At 47.3% G+C, this 21,623-nt stretch overlaps 1 protein-coding gene across 1 annotated transcript in view; it reads left to right on the top strand.

The window, feature by feature from the left end:
- Nucleotides 1-19,232, top strand: part of SIAH3 (siah E3 ubiquitin protein ligase family member 3) — a 45,050-nt gene extending 25,818 nt beyond the window's left edge. Inside the window, exon 2 of the mRNA XM_075045841.1 lies at nucleotides 18,559-19,232. Within this exon, the coding sequence (XP_074901942.1) occupies nucleotides 18,559-19,152 (594 nt within the window). The 3' untranslated portion in view covers nucleotides 19,153-19,232. The remainder of the gene's footprint in view (nucleotides 1-18,558) is intronic.
- The last annotated feature ends 2,391 nt before the right edge of the window (nucleotides 19,233-21,623 follow it).

Raw genomic sequence — 21,623 nt, 5'->3', positions numbered from 1 at the left:
TCAGCTTCAGATGAAAGTACTCAAATTAGGTGGGAAAGCTCATTTTACTACCAAACCTGGAGTGTGGGCATATCAGCATAAAAAAAAAAAAAGTATAATGTGTGAAAAAGCTCAGCCCCATTTCTGGCTGACTGGAGTTTGGATGGGGTTAGCCGCGTACCTTCACAAGCCCACTCTCCCTTAAAGCTCTGAACCAAGCAGGCGGGAGAGCGAGGAGTCTGTGCTAGATCTTGAAATGAGCTTGTACAGCAGGTTCACTGCACGCTTATCATGCCTTGTAACAAGCACTGCCTCCATGTCCTACAATTTATGTGCTAAGTATTTCTAATACAGCAAGCACATTGATTTCAAGGACAGTTTGCAGAGCGGTGTGACTCTTCAGCTGACAGGGAAGGTAAAGCCTGAATGCCCTCTTCTAGCCGTAGAAGAGCTGCGGTACGGCTGAGGAGTTGAAATTGGTCCAAAAGAGCTGCTGACACAATGTACGCTTGAAGGAAGAGACGTCTTTTACATAGTGCCTTACGAAAACAAACATGTACCCGACAGGTAACTGCGTCTTGACCTAAGATGCCAAAAGAAAAAGCCTTCCACGGGAAAGCGCTTATTATTATTTTCCCTTCCAAATGACCGAGTGCTTAGGAAAGATGCCAAAAGATGTCCCTGAAGGCTGACAGTCTCTGTGCAACCATTAACCTTCAAGGGCCTGGGAAGCAGCACATGAACATCCCTGCCGTGAATTGCTCGCCTGCACAAGCTGAGCCACGTCTGGGTGTGGGAAATACGGGTATGGCTGTACCCGCCAAGCCACAGCAGACCAAGGTCACAGCACCCACTTGCAATCACCCACCCCGCGGGATGGCCGGCACTCTCCCTGGATTTGGCCCGTGCCAGCAAGTGCTCTCCTTGATGAGCTGGGAGAGACCAGGGGCTGTTCCCACCAGGCACAACGTGCCTCTCACACCATAAGAGGCAAGTTGAACCACACAGATGCAAGACGTGCCACGTGTCCTCAGGGCCGGGGAATGGCTCCTTGTGTGTTTTCTTGACCTGTATAAAGGTAGCTTAAGCTGATAAATTAGAGACGAAGTCTGGGTTTGAGGTCTGGACCTTGATGGCTTGCACCGCTTTTTCCTTGGCACGGGTTCAGGCTGCCCTGTCTCCCCTCAGCAAAGGTATGTCTGTAAGCCAGGGAAGAGCGGAGATGTCGTTAGGAAAGCCTAAATTCATAAAAGCACTAATCTGAAGAAGGACACGGAGACAACAAGGGGACCATGTTTGAGGCAACATGGGCACAAGCCCGTGCAGGGCCAGGCAGATGGATGAGGAAGAGACGGAATCAAAGGGCTGGAAGGTGGCCAGGACGCTCAGGAGCCCAGGCAGGAGCAGGATGGGATTCATCTCACCTGAGCGTAGGAGCTGAAAACCAGGCGTCTGCATCTGAGCTCAGCTTAGATGCCCTCAACTCCCCTTAGAGGCAGCGGAGAGAAATAGCCAAGTGATGCGGGAATCAGGACAGTGCCAGACCAAACTGGGAAGGAAGTTTAGCTGTAACTCTGCCACTCTGCAGCTTCAGATGGTTTAACTTAATCCTGATGTGATTTCATACAGTCTTTTCTAATTTTTCAGCCTTTAACTGCAGTCACCTGTGTAAAGTCAGTAGCAAGGAACTCCAGCAAAAGGGCATTTGCAAGTCAGTTTAGGTTGATACTGCTGTCACTGGTGCTCATTTTCACATCTGCCTGTTAAGAGTCATAGTTTACCTTGCTCCATATCTTAGTGAAAATTTGCTGCTTAAACCTCTTTTTTACCTCAGTTTCTCATCCTGAAACATTCACTTTCCTCTCTTCTTCTGCCAGTGTCACCTTAATGTCCATCACTGAGAGATGTGACTGTGTCTCCCCTTTCCCGTTCTTTTACTGTCCCTTCTACTTCACTGCCCGAGTTACATGGCTTGAAAAATAGTACCCAGCCATCACTGTCACCAGGGCTCGGCACATTTCTAAGCACAGAAGGAAATAAAATATTGAGCGATAATAAGTGAAAATGAAACACGGAGCAGTACGGCAGACCGCAATGCTGAGGTTCTTGAATCACAAGGGGTTTTTTTCCTTGAACCCTTCTCATTTCACAAGATCATCTATGTAACTACTCTGTAACCAAGGGCAGTACCAGGCCCACCGCTATTTAACACAACACCGAATCTTCTCCATAACTTATTAATTTGGATGATCTCTGGCCAGTTGAAGCTGTGGCTGATTCAGGTCCTCTACATCTCTGCTGCTGCTGATTGCCGTTCTAAGAAACAGCAGCAGAGTGAAAGGAAGAAAGCAGCATGGGCCTGCTCCTCCATTTGCTTAATGTATCCTCAATAGCATTGCCCTGTAAAATATCTATTACCAATCAATGCTTGATATAATTTTAGCGAATGGTACTGGCGCAAGCCCAAAAGCTAAAGCAGATCTTCGTATAAAACAGGCAGCAGGAATAAATGAGGACAAAGCTCATGTGGGAAGCGAGATGGAGGTGTGACTTGCAGGTCCGACTTTGCAATGTTGCCCTTGCAACCTCAGGACCACCAGAAAGACAAAGCAGCTCTGGGGAAAGACCATTTGCGATGCACGAGTTGGGACTGCAGCAGCAGAAAGGGAGTGGGATGTTTCTCACCGTAACCGCATCAGCGCTTCTGTGGGAGCAGGTTCTCCCCCTGCCTGCCCTGAAGGTAGCTGCTCTCACCAGTGTTGACAAAGACCCTAAGCAGGGATGAGGTTAATGATCTGCATCCTAAGCTGGTGAGTACTGGGTCTGCTCTGGTTTGCGGTGGTGGAGGAGCTGTGTTCATACAGCCCTGTTCCGTGCTGGACCGCACTGGCCTGAGTGGCTGTGGATGGAAGAAAGCAGTGAAGATACTAAAAGTCCTTCATTGATCATTTAACTTCTGGGCTATGGTCTAAATCTGACGAGGGTCTTGCCATATAGCTTCGTGCCACAACCTTGCACAGTCTCTGGTTTGTGCTTCCGAGCCCATGAAAACAGGGCAGTCAGCTCTGCTGCTCAGCTGTAGAAGGAAGAGTTACAGCTCTGATTTCCTTCCATTCAGTGCTAAGATGAAACCCTGGTGTGGAGAAGAAAGACAGAACCCAACTCCACAAAGTAAGGTTAGGATGCTGCTCTGAGTACTTTCTCTGCCTGTGGATGCACTAAACAGGCCTCTATGAACTAAGGGCACTGGGACAGTTTTCCATCTTATGTTAGATCGGAAAGAGGAACCACTAGTCAATTAGTGACGAGCTAGTAGTTGATTAAGTGGCAGTCAGTTCTTACAATTTTCTTCCCTTCAATACATGAGACAACCTCAGGGCACCGTGTGGCGCGATGGGAGAAGCCTGGTGAGTCAGGGTAGGCTGCAGGGAGGAGCAACGCTGCTAAATCAGGGATGGTCAGCAGATTCGAGGGTCCAGGGCACAGCTGGAGAACAGGCTCAGAGCAGGATCGGTGCTGTGGTGCTGAGCTACATGTGCATGATGTACAGCCCCCCCGGTCTGGGGGCAGGAGGGTCTGAGCAGAAGCCAAATAGGTGTGTCTTGAGCTTAAGACTCTGCAGGACTGCTAGGGTCTAATTCCGCCTTCACACAGCTCAGAGTTGGGTTGTCCAAGACATTCTTCAGTATTTCACTTAAAACTTGAAAGCTATTTGTTTCCCATCACTGAGGATGCTTTTGAAGGAGACCAGCTTTGTCACCTGGCGGCAGGGACCGGTCTGCAATCAGCATCAGGCTAAGTACATAGGAATCTGCCACGGGGGCTGCTTTTGGGAGCAAACCGTCCTATTCATTTACCCCCTTTTGATTCAAATCCTCTTTGGTGGGCAATTTAGCCGCGGGCAGTGATGGAGGAGAAATGGCCAAGCACGTACACGGCTAACTGCTCCTTTGTACGAAGTCCAACATGTGGGAGCCAGTTTGCGTTTCCAGGTAGCAATGGGAGGAAACCAGTGGAAGTGGAAAAGTCCTGCTGGGCTCCACGATTTGGGCCCACGGCTCGAGGTCCTGTCGTTGCTGAGCTTTTCCCGCATGTAATTCTAGAAAAAGCCTCTGGTAAAGGCAGCGTTCGTCTCATTATCAATTCAATTTTTGTGACAGCCCTGCTAGGGCTCTTAATTTCTTGTGTTAAAACAACAAATGAGATGACCCAACTGCAATCTCTAATAGGTATCATGGGTCAGTAATCATTCATTTGTTATAGTGCCTCTTACCCGAAGGATGGAGATGAAAATTTGTCCTTCTAATGGCAAGGGCTGTAAATTAGTTTTATTTCACTGTTAAATCTAGAGGCCTGAAAATTAGGATGACCAGCCCTTAGCTGGGAAGAAAATGTGCCAGCTCAAGGGATTTTCTGCATTAGGCAAATAGGCAGATCATAATCACCCATTAAACAGTCACAGCCGCTGTCTCCCGACACCCTTTGCTACTCCGAGTCGTGACTTCCCTGCTGCATTGAACGTGGTGAAACTTTTCAAGACCGATGTCCAATTCTGGGCCAGTGACCCCAGCTCCACTTCTAGCCAAGGAAGAGAAGGGAACATCTCCGGCAGGTGCTGCACGGTAATTTCATCTTTCCCTGAAGATGCGCAGGTTCAAAATAGGGGTGATGAATTGCTCTGTGGAGGTACATCTTATCTCCATTATTAAGGGAGCTTCAGGGAAGTAGCTCAGATTTGAGCATGCCTCTCATTTAGAGATATACATTTAGATGAGACAAATCACACCCCAAATTTATCCAGTTGTTTGTCACAGGTGTTTCTTCTGCTAAGTAAAGCTATCCTTCTCCCTGAAGTCTTTGCAAGCCCCGAGGATCTAAAAGACGTTATTCTGAGTTAGCATGGACTCGCTGCGGATTTGGGAATTGCGGGGTAAGCCATCACTGCATGCTCATAGGGTGGAAAGGAGGGAAATGAAGGGGTTTAAAGACAGATGGAAGCTATGTTGACAAGGGCATGGAGGTGCCTAATAGCCTTCACTGAGCAAGTAGCTGCTGGTGGAGTCTCAGGAGCACTCGAGGTCTTCTCCTGGGAGTCTGGGTGTCCCTCTTGTAGTAACTACATGCCCGATTCACGCTTTTGGCCCGCCAGGCTGCAAAAACACTACACAGCCATTCCTGCTCGTTAAGCCTGGCCCCAGAGGTCTGTCCCGAGCTCTCCCAGCCCGATAAGAACCCAGCAGGAGATGTAACACCCACCCTGACTGACTCAGGTCGTCAGAACGGAGGGGTTGTGCAGTTCCTTGCAGCAAAGCCGTGCTCTTCACCCCAGGGTCGCATCCTGACAGGCGATGGGCGCTGGAGCCGTGCCCTCCCTCGCACGCCCTGCACCCTGGCCCAGGGAGCAGGTAGGCACCACTGCAGCGTGAGGGATGGGGAGCAGATCTTCTCTTGGTGTCCCATCCCTGAGCTGTCATGCTTCTGCCCTTCAGCCCCGGCAGCCCTTTGGGAAGAAGGTGAGAGGTTTGTCCTGGGAAAGAAAGGCCAAAACGCCTTTGACACCATGAAATGAGTGGTCTGTCGTCTTGTTCAATAACGTCACACAGAAAGCTCTGTAAAAAGGTCTCCATAGAAAGCTGAAAATACCAAAAAAAAAAAAAAAAATCCAGCCCGCTCTCAAATCCTCAAAACCCATAAGTGTACTAGAGTAGTTGTACAATTATTCAGTTTTATGATGTGCAAGGTATAGAGTATTGTACAGCCAGACAAGTTTATAAGAACATCTATTCAGCTGCCTGCATGGGGAGGACCTGGCTGAAGTTAAAACATAAAACCATCCCACAAGACAAGTGAGGGTGTGAGAGGGGACATTAAAGTGCAAGAATGGCTTTGAACAAGAAATGTGGCCCCTCTGCCTCCTTTCTCCAGTGCTACACTTGCACTGAAACAGGAAATTTTAGGATGGAGAGCCAGAGAGACCAGAGGCAATAGAAAGAGCTCGTGGTGCTTCAGCCAGAGCTGCACACCCTAGGCCAATGGATTTCCAGCAAAAGCCTCCCCGACTTTAAAAATAATTAGACTCCAGGAGCTGCGGCTCTGCTGGGTGATGGGTCTTTCGCCTCTGGATTGTTCATGGTTTCCCCATGAACAACATTGTCATCCCCTGGTGACATCCAACCAGTCAGTCTCACCTCAGTGCCTGGTCAGATCATGGAGCAGATCCTCCTGGAAGATGTCAAAACATATGGAAGACAGCGCTGTGATTAGAGGCAGCCAACAGGGCTTCGCCAAGGGCAAATCATGCCTGACTAATCTAGTGGCCTTCTACGATGGAGTGACTGCACCAGTGGACAAGGGAAGAGCTAGAGATGTCATCTACCTGGACTTCTGTAAGGCCTTTGATACGGTCCCCCACAACATTCTTACGTCTAAGTTGGAGAGACATGCGTTTGATGGGTGGACTGTTAGATGGATAAGGAGTTGACTGGATGGCAGCGTCCAAAGAGTTACAGTCAATGGCTCAATATCTAAGTGGAAACCAGTCATGACTGGTGTCCCACAGGGGTCCATACTGGGACCAATGCCATTTAATATCTTCATCAATGACATAGATAGTGGGATTGAGTGCAGCCTCAGCAAGTTTGCAGATGACACCAGGCTGAGCAGTGTAGTTGATTCACTTGAGGGAAGGGATGGAAGACAAAGTGACCTTGACAGTCTCAAGAAGTGGGCCCACGTGAACCTCATGAGGTTCATCACGGCCAAGTGCAGGGTCCTGCCGCTGGGTCGGGCAACCCCCAGTATCAGAAATACCGGCTGGGGATGAAGGGATGGAGAGCAGCCCTGCCGAGAAGGACCTGGGGGTACCGGGGGATGAAAAGCCGGGCACGAGCCGGCAACGTGCGCTCGCAGCCCCGAAAGCCGCCCGTGTCCTGGGCTGCATCCCCAGCAGCGTGGGCAGCAGGTCGAGGGAGGGGATTCTGCCCCTCTGCTCCCATCGGGTGAGAGCCCACCTGTGGTCCTGCGTCCAGCTCTGGGGTCCTCAGCGCGGGACAGACATGGAACTGTTGGAGCGGGTCCGAAGGGGGGACACGAAAAACATCAGGGGGCTGGAGCACCTCTGTGATGGAGAAAGGCTGAGAGAGTTGGGGTTGTCCAGCCTGGAGAAACCTTACAGCAGTCTTTGAATATATAAAGGGGGCTTATAAGAAGGATGGGGACAGACTTCTTACCAGGACCTGTAGTGACAGGACAAGGGGCAATGGTTTTAAACTGAAAGAGGGTAGATTTAGATTAGATATTAGGAAAAAATTATTTACTACAAGGGTGGTGAGGCACAGGCACATATTGCCCAGAGAAGCTGTGGCTGCCCCATTCCTGGCAGTGTTCAAGGCCAGGTTGGATGGGGCTTGGAGCAACCTGGTCTAGTGGAAGGTGTCCCCGCCTATGGCAGGGGGGTTGGAACGAGGTGATCTTCAGAGGTCCTTTCCAACCTCAACCATTCTGTGATTCTGTGATTCTATGCTCCCTCTTGCTGCTGGCACATGAGGTCAGAGTGGAGGTGCCAGCAGGCCAGGGGATGCCGGGGGATTCTGTCCCCAAAAGGGCAGTGCTGCGGGAGGCACAGATGGAGATTGACTCAACCTCTCCTGGCAAGGGAAGACCGTTTTGTCTCAGATCTGAGGCATTTTGACAGGACAAGTAGGAAAAAAAATGAACGCCGTTGTTGTCTGTGCTCTGCTCCTTCTGGAGGCAGAGCACTGCAGACTCAGAGGCTGTCAATACGTTACCTTTCCATAGCATGAATGTTAACTTAGCGGCATGTTGGTGGTGGTTTTTTTTTATTTCAACAAAACACTTTAATTTCAGTCTATTAATAGAGATAATTTCTTGCTCTAGGTGGAACATTGTCTTCTCTGGCTAAGCTGAGCCTCCCTTTCTATTCTTTATTTCCACCTGCATCCTCCCCATGTGAAGAAAACTTCTAGAAGAACTATTCTTTGAGAATTTGAGGGGGAGGAAGGAGAAGGAGCAGGTTATGATTTGCACAAAATTAAAAGAAGTATTTGTGACACAAGCCAGATGTTTCCACAGAAATGGCCCTTTCCTTGCCACAAAGAATATATCAATGAAGCATCAGCATACATTACACAAACTAAAAGAATTTCCCCAGACTTGCAGTTTGTGTTTCGTGCCCAAAGCTAACGGCTCACATTGGTTTATCTAGATCATTTTGCATTTTTTCCCCTTTCTTGAGACTGACAGCACAAACTCCAGACACGCTTTCAGCTGACAGTGGAATAATGATGAATTTTGAGTTGTCTTGTACCAGGGAGACTTTTTCCTTCAATGCCGCACTCACGTTGCAGGCACCCAGAGCAAGGGCAAGCTGAAAGCTCAGGGTTCAGTCACTAGTGGAGAAGAGGCAGGGATGTGCAGGGGAAAGGAGAATTACTCTGAGCCCGGCACAATATATATTCCCCTTTTCTCTAACTAATGCTCCTGAAACCTGAGCATGACCTCTGCCACATCAGGCTATTGTAGATGGCTTTGAGATGCTCGTCGCCCGCCGGTACCAGCGGTGCCTCAGCAGGAGGGAGACAGGCGTGATTTTTAAGCCACTCTTGCATTTCCCCAGACACGGCTCTCAGGAGAAGGTCTTAACCGATAATGAGGAATGTCTTACGGCTCATACGGTGCTCAGCGACTGCACAGGCACAGGCACAGCCCTATGGGACAGGACAGGGAGCCAGCATTGCATGCCCTCTGCTCCATCCCAGCCCCGGGTCTGACCTCGGCTGTGATCTGCCTGGTTTAGGCTTAATTGTACATTACCCCGTGGCAATTGCGAGAGCTACGTGACACAGACCACCAAGCAAATCCTCGGCCCGGCGGTGTGTGCGGGTGGGATTGGAGACATGGGTCCCATCAAAGAGAGGACGAGGGCTTGCTCAGCACCCACCGTCTCATCCCTTCTCTCCTTCCAACAGACCGGTAATGTTTGTGCCGTCCTTTGGCACTCCCGCGGTGCGTTTCTGAAAGAGCAGTTAGTGGATTTAAATGTCATATAATTGCGATAGCTGGAGGTTGCCTGATGGAAGGGAAGCATTTCGATTGTCTCAGGGTGGATTTGGTCTAATTATCTCAGCTAACACCAGCAAATCTGCTCCTCTCGGAGACACGCTGTTACTGTAGTAACTTGTAAATGAATATTGGATGATGAGTTATTAGAGCCAGTCTGAACTGGTAAGTTTATGAGCACAGTGGGCAATCATTTCTTTTCTTTTTTTTTAAATTCTTTTCCATATTAATTTCTTTTTCATTGTGAATGTAAGACACGAAATCAACAGGTTAGATATAGGGCTCTTGTGAACTCTGCCTCCCCTATCAGACAGAGCAGATGCAGCTTGGAACTACTTTATCACTTTGCTTTTAATTAAAGCCTATAATGGTTTTGCACTTTGTTAACAGGCTTTATCCAAAATACAAAGTGGATAAAGGATGAAGTGAATCTTCAGATAATTCTACATTTCGATTATCTCTTTTCACATATTCAGGCCGTTCACTACATCACCCAGAGCCACAACCAGCACTGCCTCATGAGCGATCCGGTGATAAACAGTGGTTTTACACCCTGCCCTTCTGGAGCAAGAGCTGATAGCCTGTGCCTTGCCTTCTGATACTTGCCAAAGGGGATGGCGTTTAGAGGCATCACCCTTGCTTAGAACAAGGTATAAAATCTTCTTCTAGCCCAAAGAGAAGAGGGTAAACCTCTCCATGCTCCAGTGCATTGGCAGTTGCAATGCAACATTAAATACTCTGCATTACGGTTTGTTGTCACTGCGTTGTGCTCAGTCCTAAAATGCAACAAAGAGAATTCAAGTTGCAAATCAGGTCCCAAGGGCACATCCCACCTTCCAGCCCGGCTTCTTCTGAATCCATAATGGCTCCAGCCCTTCTGTGAGGCTGGGCACTAGGCCAGGAGGAAGTTCAGGGTCTTCCAGAACCAAACCAGAGAGAGAAATGATCTGATTATCTCTAACCTACCAGCAGAGGAGGAAAACCATGTTTCTGACCTGCAGCCGCCCACCCTTTCCACTTCTATCGCCGACAGTAGCTGTAGCTCAGGATCCGGGATCTGGATTCATCCCTAGTAGCTGTCTGCCTTTCAAAATTTCCAAGAAGCCACTGTTTCTGTCAGGGGGTCCCAAACCCAAATAACAGAGAGCAGAAAGGCAACGTGGGTGAGGGTAGTGAGCATGGGTGCAGGATAAACCTGCGCTGAGCAAGGATGCTCTGGGCACTAGGAGCATGCCTGGTCCTATTTGTTCCCACAGTCATGGTCTCATATCGTGTTCCCTCACAGCCAGGGTGCTTTTTTTTAGTTCTTACAGATTTAAATCTAAGATTCATCCTTGGTTAAGCCCTTGGAGCAGGCACAGGGCAATTACCCCAGAGGGGGTGATGTATGTCAACTTGCCAACCTGCCAGACCTCCACAGGTCCAGATGCTTCCATTTCATCCATTTTGTCTCCATGCTTTTCATTTATTTTGGCTAGCAAATAACTGCGCCAGATGCTCCACAGGAATTGCCCACGTGCATGGTTTTGCTTGTATATACTCCATGTATTTTATTCCTCAAAGAATGCACAGAAAGTGATTTCAGGTAAGATCCAGCAAACGCAGCAGCTAAACCAGGATCATTTGTCTGGGTGTCCATGACCCATCTGCAGCTTTGGCTGAGGGTCAGTAAGGTGGTGCATCTCCCTTCAGCCCGAAACACGGGACGTTTCGGTATCCTCCCACCTGGGCTGGGAATGGTCCATCAAAGTTGGTTTTAAAGCAGGAGAACTGGAGACCGTGACCTTCCTCCACCCTGCCAGTGTCTACCCTGGGGTGTCTCTCAGAAAGCATCTACAAGATTGAAATGCTTTGGTATGGATCCTGTTTATATTTCATTATAATTACATTGTTTTCAATATACTGAAGAATGTCAAGTTTCTTGGGTTTTTTTTGCTTGCATGACAGTGTATGCTGAAAAAACTGATTTTTGAAAGGCAAGCAAGGGGTTTTAATTTGAGAATAATGTCTTTCTTTCCATCTGGGATACATTTAAAATGCTGTAACATATTTTTGCTACATCTACCACAAAAACAAATTTCTCTTTTTCCGTAATACCTCTAAAAATATGTGGCCTCATCTAAAATTCAGGGTCCTCTGACACAGAGAAGTGTGGTGCTACAGTGTGGACATGTACTAAAGCAGCATTTTCTCTGCGTACTCAGAGGTGTGTAATTAGCGTGAGGACAGCCATTAACACATCCTGTGCGCTGTGTCACCAAGTCACGCCTGATTATGTTGCAAACTGAGATTAGCAAAATGAGCTTGAAGTTGTACTCTCGGTGCCATTTGGTAGTAGGGAAAACAAATCCTTCCACTGCCAAAGCTGCAACTAATATTCAGTACTTAAGAAATTCAACTGATGCATTCATAATGAATGGGATTTTGTATAATTAAAATTTTAAATAAATCCCCAACATGAGCCCTGACTTGGACTTCTTAATTTCAGATATGGAAGTATAGCTTTTGACAAAATAGGTTGAGGGGTTTGGTGGGGGTTTTTTTTCCTTCTCTTTTCTTTCATCTGAGAGATTTAGAAAATCTCATTAGCATACTGAAAAATAGCAGAAGAGAAATTAAATGAAGATCAGGATTAACAGACTCACTACTTTCTTCATGTCACCTTTATAGTTCTTTTGAGCATCTGTCCCTGTGTGGTGGGTGTAAGTAACGTGGAGGTGGATGTTAGTGGGTGGCAAAGCTTTTATGAGGCAGAAAGAAGCTGAGAATTAGAAAATTATTTTCCATACAGATGAGAAGAAGCAATCAGACCCTGAGAAGCCAAGGAAGAGGAAAAAGACTAAAAAAAACCTGAAAAAATCGCACATATCTCTGGCAAAGAAAAAGTCGATTTGTTTCAACAGAAACCCTGGAAATTGCCACGGAGCTCTCACTCAAAGCACCCCACGGCTGCAGGGCCTGGGTCCTTCCTCGCCTGCAGAAATATTTAGGTCAAAACCAAAAATCCACCAAGTTCTCATGGGACGTTTCCAGGTTGCTCACCTACCTACAGGGTGACCGCATCCCTTGCTGTCCCTTATCACAGGGAGGGTGGTGGAAGAGATAAGCGATGGCACATAAGCAAGGAGGTCCTGTAGCTGGGAGGAAGACCACGCCGCCCTGGAGAACTGGACTCCACTGGAAAGCCCAGTATGATGCTGGAGAGTCATTTACAGCAAGCTCTTCGTGGATGGCTTCTAGTCAGTCGATCTCTGCTCCCAAGTTGCTCGACCTCAAGTCTTAGACCTGATTTGTGGATAGTTCAATCACTTGTAGCTGCATCTGAGGTTAATGGAGGCTGGACTTTGAAAATATCAAGTGCTCTAGGAGGCAATTCTAGTATGAAAAATCAGGGGCTGTGTGATTATTTCTGGGCAACAAAATATGGTCAATACACTTGGAACTTTAATCTCGCTGTGCCTAAATTCCTTGACCCTAAACGGGGAAATACACTGCCGTTGTACTTTAGCTCAACATCATAGATATCAGCTGACAGAAGCCTGTGACGCACAGAGACAGCCACAGCAATGAGCCTCATAGAAGAACATGACAAAATGAACTCTTCTCTGAGGCAGTTTTGAAAAAAATATGCAGTCTCAAATTTGGGACTATTTTCACAAGGACAGCAAAAATAAGCTCATCATCAAAATGCATGGGCTTCCATCCTCCCAGGTCCCACCATCTTTTAAATAAAAAAAGGTACCAGAATGGTTTAACCTGGGCAAAACCGTGTTTTTCCCCACTGCGTTATTCTCAGAAACATCTGAAACAGACCTGTAAGTGTTAGGAGTCTACATGTAAATATGTGTGTTTACATAAATGTACGTACAATTTAAAATACATTTCAAAGTCAGCCTGAATCGGGTGTTATCCCAAACAACGTTAAGTTTTACAAAGCAGACTGGATCTGAGTAGGGTGGGCTGTAGCAGGAGGCAGCCCCCAGCCCCCACCAAAGGTTCACAGCTCCCACGAACATACACGGCTCCTACCAAGTCTCCTGTAATCCAACCAGGGAAGCTGTGGCTGAGGAGGAAAGAGTTCGGATCCACGGAAAGAGCAGATCGGGGTTCCCCCTCAGGAGAAGGGTTAGGTTGCAATGTCCAGGGGGTTCTGAAGCTGGACCGGGGTCGGGAGGGAGCACTGTCTGCTGGTTTGTGTTGGCTGGCGTGTCCGACGGCTTGATTTTCATCGCTGATGTTTTCTGCACGACCCTGCTCAGAAGCCCCACGGTGATGGCCTTCAAACTACACCCTTGACCTCCCCACGCAAATAGCCCGGCCCATGGGGGAATTAACGAGTGTCTGCAAAGTTGTGTGTCGTCACTGGATAAAGTGCAGTTGCACAGCTGTGAAGTGTCTGGAAAAATGATGATTATTCACAGCACCTGCTTTGCTGTCAGAAACCCTTATTGACCAGGCAGCAAACGAGTCCTTGTCCTCACTCCTCGGGACGTTCTTGGCACGCACTGGTACTGTTCATAGGCATGTAAAAGGCTGATTTTTTTTTGCACGTTATGTGCATTACTGTAAGTAAAAGCATGAATGAAGCATCCAGGCTCCCAGTATAGCACTGGGGAACACTGGAAAGTGCCGAAAGGTGACATTCAACCTTCACTCTGAAGACCTAAGCGGCGTTTATTCTTCTACAATGTGGTGGTGCTACTCACCCTCCGTTTACTCCAGCTCATCAGGGTCTGGGTCCTCTCCCATGGGGTGGGAGGACTGGACTCAACCCTCCCTCACCCTGAGGGGTTTGCAGCGAGCTAATTCCCCATTTGCGAGTCGGGACTTTAATTGCGAGGCGTTTGGCCGCTCAGGGCAGCAACCACCTTCGCTCTCCCGTTTGAAGCCGTGCCAACGTGCAGCAGAGAAGCAGGGCTGGAGGGACGGTGGTACAGCCGGTTCCTGCACCCCACAGGGCCAAGAGCTCCACCAGCAGGGTTGTGGTGTGGGTTTCTGCCTCTGTTTGCACTATTTTTACCGTCGTTGACCTAAAGTCTTTGCTAGTTAAAGTACGCAAGGTCCCTCAGAGCGTGAGGAGCAATACCAAAGCCCTCTCTCCTGGGGGGGACACTCAGTTTTGCAGCTGCAGACTCAAAGATACGCTTGGGTCTTCTCTACCTCTTGGAGATCTCTACCCCTTGGATCTACCCTTCCACCTTCCCCTGGATTTTCTATCAGGTCACTGGTGACCAGAGGGGTAGCGGTGGTAGGGAGCCATGGATTGACACCCTCAGGTGAACAGGCATCCATTTCTTTCTCCACAGACTGTGTGGTCTCCAATGCGGCAGGAGAAGCCCATAGTGGTACAAGTGTCTCCAGACTGAAATAGGGGTTCCCTTCTCCTTCTTGCCTAGAAACCGGTAAAACCTCTGTGGGGCTGCCCCAAGGATGGGTTTGGTGCTGGTTGCGTGTAGAGAGCGGTGTCCGGGGAGGGGGAAATTCCTTCAGCATCTCATGGGATGAAATAAATTGCACGCTGGGGCTCCGCATGGGCTGTAAAAGGAGCTGATGTTCTTCAGACTTAACCACCTACTCCTCAGACATCAAAGTTAGAACAGGTGAGTCACACCTAGAGAGGTTTGTAGCATTTTTAGCAGAAAGTCTGCAGAAAAGCTGGGGCAGGACCCAGAAGCCCCGTGTGCCAGGTCCAAACATAACTCTTTTTTTTTTTTCCCCATAAGAAAAGCACCCTGTGTTTATAGATTGCTCTTTGCCAAATGACTCATTCTTAGAAAGAATTACAGTGTAATAACCTGCATCATTAAAAAGAATTTTTTCCGTGAGCGGCAGAGCCTGGTTTCCTGCAGTTTGGTGTCTCGCGGTGGGATTATTTCGTGTCTAATGAGGAGCACTCGAGCTGAAGCCTTTTCTCCTGTTCATAAAGACGCTGTCTCATGTGGGTTCTCTGGTGCCTATAATACATTTGGGATCAAACTGCTGTTGTTTAGGTTCTCTCCTACCTGACAATGCAATATTGCCCACGTGGCAAGCTGTTCCTCCCTGGAGACCTGAAAGGGTCACATTTCTCTACCCTGCTGCCTCTTCTCACAAAACCGGTTAAAAATTAAAGCCTTTGAGACTTCTATCACACAGTTAAATTGGACTGAAATTGGCCAACAGGCTAAAAGATAATTGAGAATAATACTGGACTGACACAACAATATAATGAACCTAATTTTATTAGGTAATCGGGCAATAAATGATGGAAAGTAAATACTGGAGCAGATTAAACATGGGAAAAAAATGTTCATAAATATTTATTCAAGCATTTAAATGCACTCAAGGTGACCATTTTGTGCTTGTTTTGCATTTCAGTTTTAGAGGTTGGATTCACAGCCATATGGAAGACCAACCAGGGCACGGGCACCCCAATAGTTGCACTCATACCTCAAAAGTAAAAATAAAATACTAGTTTTCTGTGAGACTTTTTTTCATAGAGACAGGGAATTTTAAAGCATTTCTTTCAGAATATAACAAAATTTAGAATTTAGAAACAGGAATGTTGAATAATTCAGAAACCAGATTTTGAAGATGATTCTCACCTAGTCAGAGAATAAAAATAGATCATGTCGTTTGTGCTGGATTTCCAGAATTTTCAATAACCCTGAAATGAACAAAGTCATACCAAAAATCCTTTGCTGAAGTGGTTCATAGAAATGGTTAAAAAATGTGAGATGTGAAAGGGAATTCTTAATTATTTGCACACATACAGAAAAAAAAATCACAAATGAAGGAAAGAAGAAAGATACATTGAATAAATTGCTCATTATAATTTATTTTTCCAGTTCCTGAGCCATAGAAACGTGCTTGTCATACAGTGATTTTTGGAGAGATTTGTATTTTCTTACCTTGGATACAGTTTAGATGGATGAGTTACCATTGCTCTCCATGCTTATCAAATTAGGAGAATGCATTTCTAAATTCAATTACATCCTCAGTGGAAATGGTTTCTCTGACTCTGGTAATCTTTGGAGAGGAATTATACACAGTCTATAAAGCTTCACATTTCAAAACCTAATTTTGAATGTTATTCAAGAGGTTAATTTAAGATTCATCTTCCTAAAGAGGAGTTAAATAAAACTGATAGAAGGCTGGAACTTGTCAAGTGGTTGAGAGGTTTATCAGCATGTGAGTATGAGTTCATTAGTTTTAATTAGTATAATCACTAATGTTGCATTAACAGTTTGGTGAGAGAAAGTAATTGCTCACACCCACTGTATTAGATTGGGAGATTAGAATTCATTTTATGAGGCAATTAGCATTTCAGGGATTTTTTAAAAGGCTTTTACGATCTGCCATTGCAGTTGCCTCCTTCACCAAAAAGAGTTTAAATTAACCATAACTTTCATCCTAATGGGATGCAAAAATTAATGTGGAATTTAGTGTGAACCAGTAATCCCACCACGATAAGCAGGCAGCTTAAGCCACAAACCTCGATTAGTTTATAATGACCTGTTTTATTTCCCAGACAATGATAGTCATTTATCTGTCCTCAATTCATTATCTTCTTGGAAAGTTTATATTCTTGAATTTTATACAGCAAAACAAATAAAATATGAGGAAGGGAAAAGTAGGACAGTACTATTGAAGTAATAGTTCTCCAAAGAAAAAGCTGCAATGTTCAATAATAGGGCTTAAATACTCAATTATTCTTCGTATCAAATGCCAGAGGAAGAAGAAACAGCTCCCTCTGACACCCAGTGCCTTGGGAATAACCGTGAATTTCACAGCAGCAGCAATCACAACCCTGCTCTGCCCATCACATCCCCTGGCACCTACTGCCGAAACGAGAGTGGAGATCCAGGACTTTGTCATCCTGGCTGGCAAGGGAGCCCTGGTCATCTGAGAGTTAGGACAGCTGATCCAAGAGATGGCCTTCCAAAACATCCTGGAAAGCAAAAGAGCAAGTTCTGGTGGGAAGAACTGCTTGCAGTAAGAATACTTACTGTCACGTCAAGGCTGTAGTGAAAACCGTCACGGTATCCATAGAGAGACGAGGCAACGCAACGCATCTGGCACCTGCTATACAGGATTGTGCTTGCCCCCGATTAAAACAAATCTCTGCTCAAAAATAGCTGAATGAAGCCCAACTCTACTCTGACTTGGATGTGGCATGGAGGAGAACAACTGTTAGATGTTAGAACCATACTGTAGTTTCTGTAATTTGGGGTACATATGTTAAAATGAGCAGATGTTAAAACGAGCAGATGTGGGGCAATATTCAGGGAATTACATGAACCTTCCTAAAACCTATGTTAAAGCAAAATGTACATATATATATATGTACTCTTAATTGTTATATTCCTTGTAAGTATCTCCGAAGGAGTTCAGAGAGAGACAATGTCCTCCTGTGTTTCAGCATCTAAAATTTAGGTGCGACGAGACAGATTGGTTCTCAGCCTTAGTGACTCCGGCGGCAGCCGGTGCCACCTTTAGGAGGTGAATTACTCCAGGTGAGATCTGAGCCCACCGCTGGGAAGGGCTGCCTCCCTACGGACTGCAGAGGCAGTCCAAAGTAACCAGGTTTCCGTCTCGGGTGGCTGAAGTAAATGTTTAAAATTGGGTAGGATGAATCATGACCGGCATCCCTGTGCCTTAGGGTTTGTCTACGCACAGAGTTATTGCGGAGAGCCATTAGTCTTCCTGAATAGCATTACATGTGGATACGCTTTTGGTTGAATAAGACTTACTCATTTCTCTTCAGCAACATCTGCTTGACAGAGGCAGGGTGGTTTGCTTCCTAGCTCTCACATGGAATCCTTCTGCAAGAGCTGCTGCCTTTTTAGCTAGCTGCCCTACCTTAATCCAAATTTACTTTAGTATAAAAATGCCCTAAATTTGCCATCCATCCACCTTTGAGAGCCATTTGAGATTTATGGAGGTAAGCGCATCAATTAAGCACAAATATATGGACAAAAAAAAAAAAAAGAAGGCATCGTATACAATAAAAACTGACTTTTATTTCACAAATTATGGGTGTTATAAAGCATATTGTTTCGGGAGAAATGCCTGTATTTGCCAGTGTGTTTCATTAAAGAATAATAAAGCCATACATATTTCATTTCCTTGTTCCGAGCTGCAAGAGCCTTAACTATATAAAATGCCCCATGCTGTCCTTGCTTTGTTGGGCTTTTTTTTTCTTTTTAATCAGATTTCCCCCCCCCCCGAACTAATGAAATCGCTCTTTAAACACATACATCACTTTCATCCGAAGTGACTTATCGTGGCTCGAACCGTTTCTCTCTTCTCCTGGAGAACAAGGCAACTGCCAGCACCTTTTGCTGTGCGGATCCAGGTCTGGATTGCCCCTGATCCCCGGAGTGCCGAGATCCTGGTGTTCCCACCGGCGCTGTTTTAGGCGGGGTGTTAGGTGACTGATGTCTGCGGGGTCTGCAGCTTGGATATCTGCGCCGGTTCCTGCTCTACCTGCTATCACATCTAATTTCTCTCTTTTTGCAGTATGCACCAGCCCGCTGTGCAGCTGCACAGGCGTCTGCGGAGCAAGGCGTCCTTCCTCCCTGCCACCACCACGAAGCGGTGCATGACCCCCAGCTGGTTCCCTGCACGTGCCCGCTCTTCTCCTGCCCGTGGGAAGGGCACCTGGAGGTGGTGGTGTCCCACCTGAGGCAGACCCACCGCATCAACATCCTTCAGGGGGCAGAGATTGTCTTCCTGGCCACGGACATGCACCTGCCGGCGCCCACGGACTGGATCATCATGCATTCTTGCCTTGGCCACCAGTTTTTGCTGGTCCTCAGGAAGCAGGAGAAGTACGAAGGCCACCCCCAGTTCTTCGCCACCATGATGCTGATCGGCACGCCGACCCAAGCCGACAACTTCACCTACCGGCTCGAGCTCAACAGGAACCAGAGGCGCCTTAAGTGGGAGGCGACCCCCAGGTCGGTGCTGGAGCGCGTTGACTCTGTCATTTCGGATGGGGATTGCCTTGTGCTGAACACTTCCCTGGCTCAACTCTTTTCCGACAACGGAAGCCTAGCGATAGGAATTGCAATAACCACCAGCAAAGTTCACAACGCCGAAGCCGAAATGTGAAGGGGGAAGAGGAAGAGGAGGAGGAGGAGGAACCATGGTGCTCTAGCTGCCTTGTGAGAGCCAGAACTTGCGGACTTTTCGGGGGGGTCTCAGGTCTTTTATGGTATTTAGTACTCGTCCACAGTGGGCATTATGTAAACATCCTGTGGTTACGGTCTCTGTGTAATGTATTTACCGTTTTGTTAATACAATTTTATGAGAAATTTTAAAGAGGCTAATCAATTTATTGTCGCCCTCCAGCAACACTGGAATCAACGCTTTCTCCTGGAAAGTGCACCCAGGGTGACTCATGGAAACCTTTGGTCTGAGCGTGGTATGCAAATGTGTTTTCTTCATTGTCGGCCTAATTGCCTGGTATTAAGGAGGCTCCCCGTGCCTGATAAAAGGTAAAGGATTCCACTAAGGGACAAAAGCACCCAGGTTTCAATACTAGCAATAGTGATTTGACTCTTACACTGTGGTCACAACCAAGCCCTGGGGAGCTTGCTGTTTCAGAGCTCCCTTCAGCTTCTGAGGAAGCAACCTCCACCACCCAGACAACGAAATCTTCAGAAGAAAGAGTCACCCTCTCCACTGAGCTGGTGCCTGGGAAGCCTCATCCTGCACAAAATTGGGGATGACAGCTAGTGGGTGGTCACGGGTTAAATCTCACTCTTGTATCGTGATGGACAGTGAGAGGCTTGCTAGATGGTCTGGCTCCAGGATGGGTATAACCATAGCCAGCCATCGGGGCATTCACCTTTTTAGCTGCTCTTTCCTTAAGCTTTCAAAAAGAGAATTTCAGAAAATAAAGTATCAGGATGGTCCTAAGGTGTGTACTGATCTTGCTATTGAATTCTGTGCCCCTTAGACCCACAGGGTGTGCGCAGCTAAATATTGATTTAAAACACCGCAGCCAGAATATCCATTTGCAAATTGGCTATGAGATTTGAAATGCTCCCCTTCAAAAATAACCTTAATTTTTTTTCTTCCATCCACTTGGGGGGTGGTGATGGTCCCTTTCTTCTGCTGAGGGTGTTTCACAGACGGCAACGGTCACAAGAAGGCACAGGCTTCTCTAAGAGCTTCTCCCTTGGATGTTTTTTGGGGGAGAGTCAGAGGCAGATGCTGGCCATGTCCTGACACTCGGTCCCACCTGGAGTCAGGCACGTTTCCTCCATAGCCAACGCCAGCAGTAAAAATCCCTCCGCAGCAGGTGACGTGTTGAAGGATGGGGCTCTGCAGTGAGCGTGACACGCGAGAAGCATGGGAAATTGTCTTTGCCTCTTTTCCCTTCTGCTCGTGTGTGGCTGTGGCCTGGCTGGATGCTTTTTCGAGAAACATCTGGTGGGTTGAGCCAGTTCGTAGCTAGAGAGACTGAGGCTCGTTGCTTGAGTCCCTTGGAAAACCAGGGAAGGGGGGAAGCAAGCGAAGAACAGCGCTCGGTGTTTCAAAAGGCATCTCGCTGCAGCCAGCTTTGGGTGGGCAAACCCACGGATGCTAATCCCTCCCACCTGCTGCTCTCCCGGGAATTATTACAAATGACGCATGAAGTAAAACAAATTGCAGTTTTCCCGAGATGGCTGCAACGCAGGTGATACCTTCTGAGTTGCGGATGCACCTCGTGTCCTTACCTGGACTTTCATAGCAGGTCCCTGCTCAGAGAGGAGCATCTCTTCAACAGGCTGCTCGTGAACACGCAAGCCGAGGTCTGAAGAAGTCGTCTCAGTCCCTGTAAGAGTGTGCTGGGGCATACTTTCCCAGCTCTCCCACCTCAGAATTTGGGGGCCAGGGGGGCATGCTGGTTTGCAGTGCTTGCATGGAACACGCAGGCTTTGGTGTGGCTTCCTTTTTCCCTGCGATGTTAAATATTCAGAACCAGCAACTGCTGCCCTTTCCCTAAATGATAGCAATAAATAAATCATTGGCATTTTTGTGGACTGAAACTGGCTTCTCCAGCTCCTCCGGCAAATATTCTGCTGCTGAATTAAAACAAAGCAAAAGCAATAAAACCCCAATAAAAAGAGTTCCTCTAGCTTAAATTTCCTGAGCTCTTTGTACACTGTGGTAGAGACCTAACGTAATGCTGCTTTTGTTGCCTGATCACAGTCAGTTCTAGGGGGAGGGATATTCCTCGGGTATTCACTTGTTCCAGACTATTTACTTCTTGCTAGTTGGCACCTTCTGTTCCTGAAACATCTACTGAAATGAAGAATGCGCTGTCGGTATTTTGGGGCATGCCCCTCACCAAAGGGGCAGGATGAGTGTGACAGCAACAGTTCTCTGGGATGGGCATCTCCATCCCTCGCCAGCATCCTGATTTTCTGGTTTCAGTGGAGCAGGAGGCACTTGGAAATGTGGCGTCCCCAACATGGACCTCCTCACATCCCCCGTGTCCTTCTCCCAGAACGTTCTCATGACCCCACCAACAGTTCAGCCTTTCCCTTTCCTTCACCTGCTGGCCACCCTTCTCAGCCCGTTCTCAAGCTCTC

Source organism: Buteo buteo, chromosome 14, assembly GCF_964188355.1.
Source record: "Buteo buteo chromosome 14, bButBut1.hap1.1, whole genome shotgun sequence".
NCBI classification, from domain to species: Eukaryota; Metazoa; Chordata; class Aves; order Accipitriformes; family Accipitridae; genus Buteo; species Buteo buteo.
The sequence above is the reverse complement of the archived record's forward strand: the minus strand, read 5'-3'. Positions and strand labels throughout refer to the sequence as shown.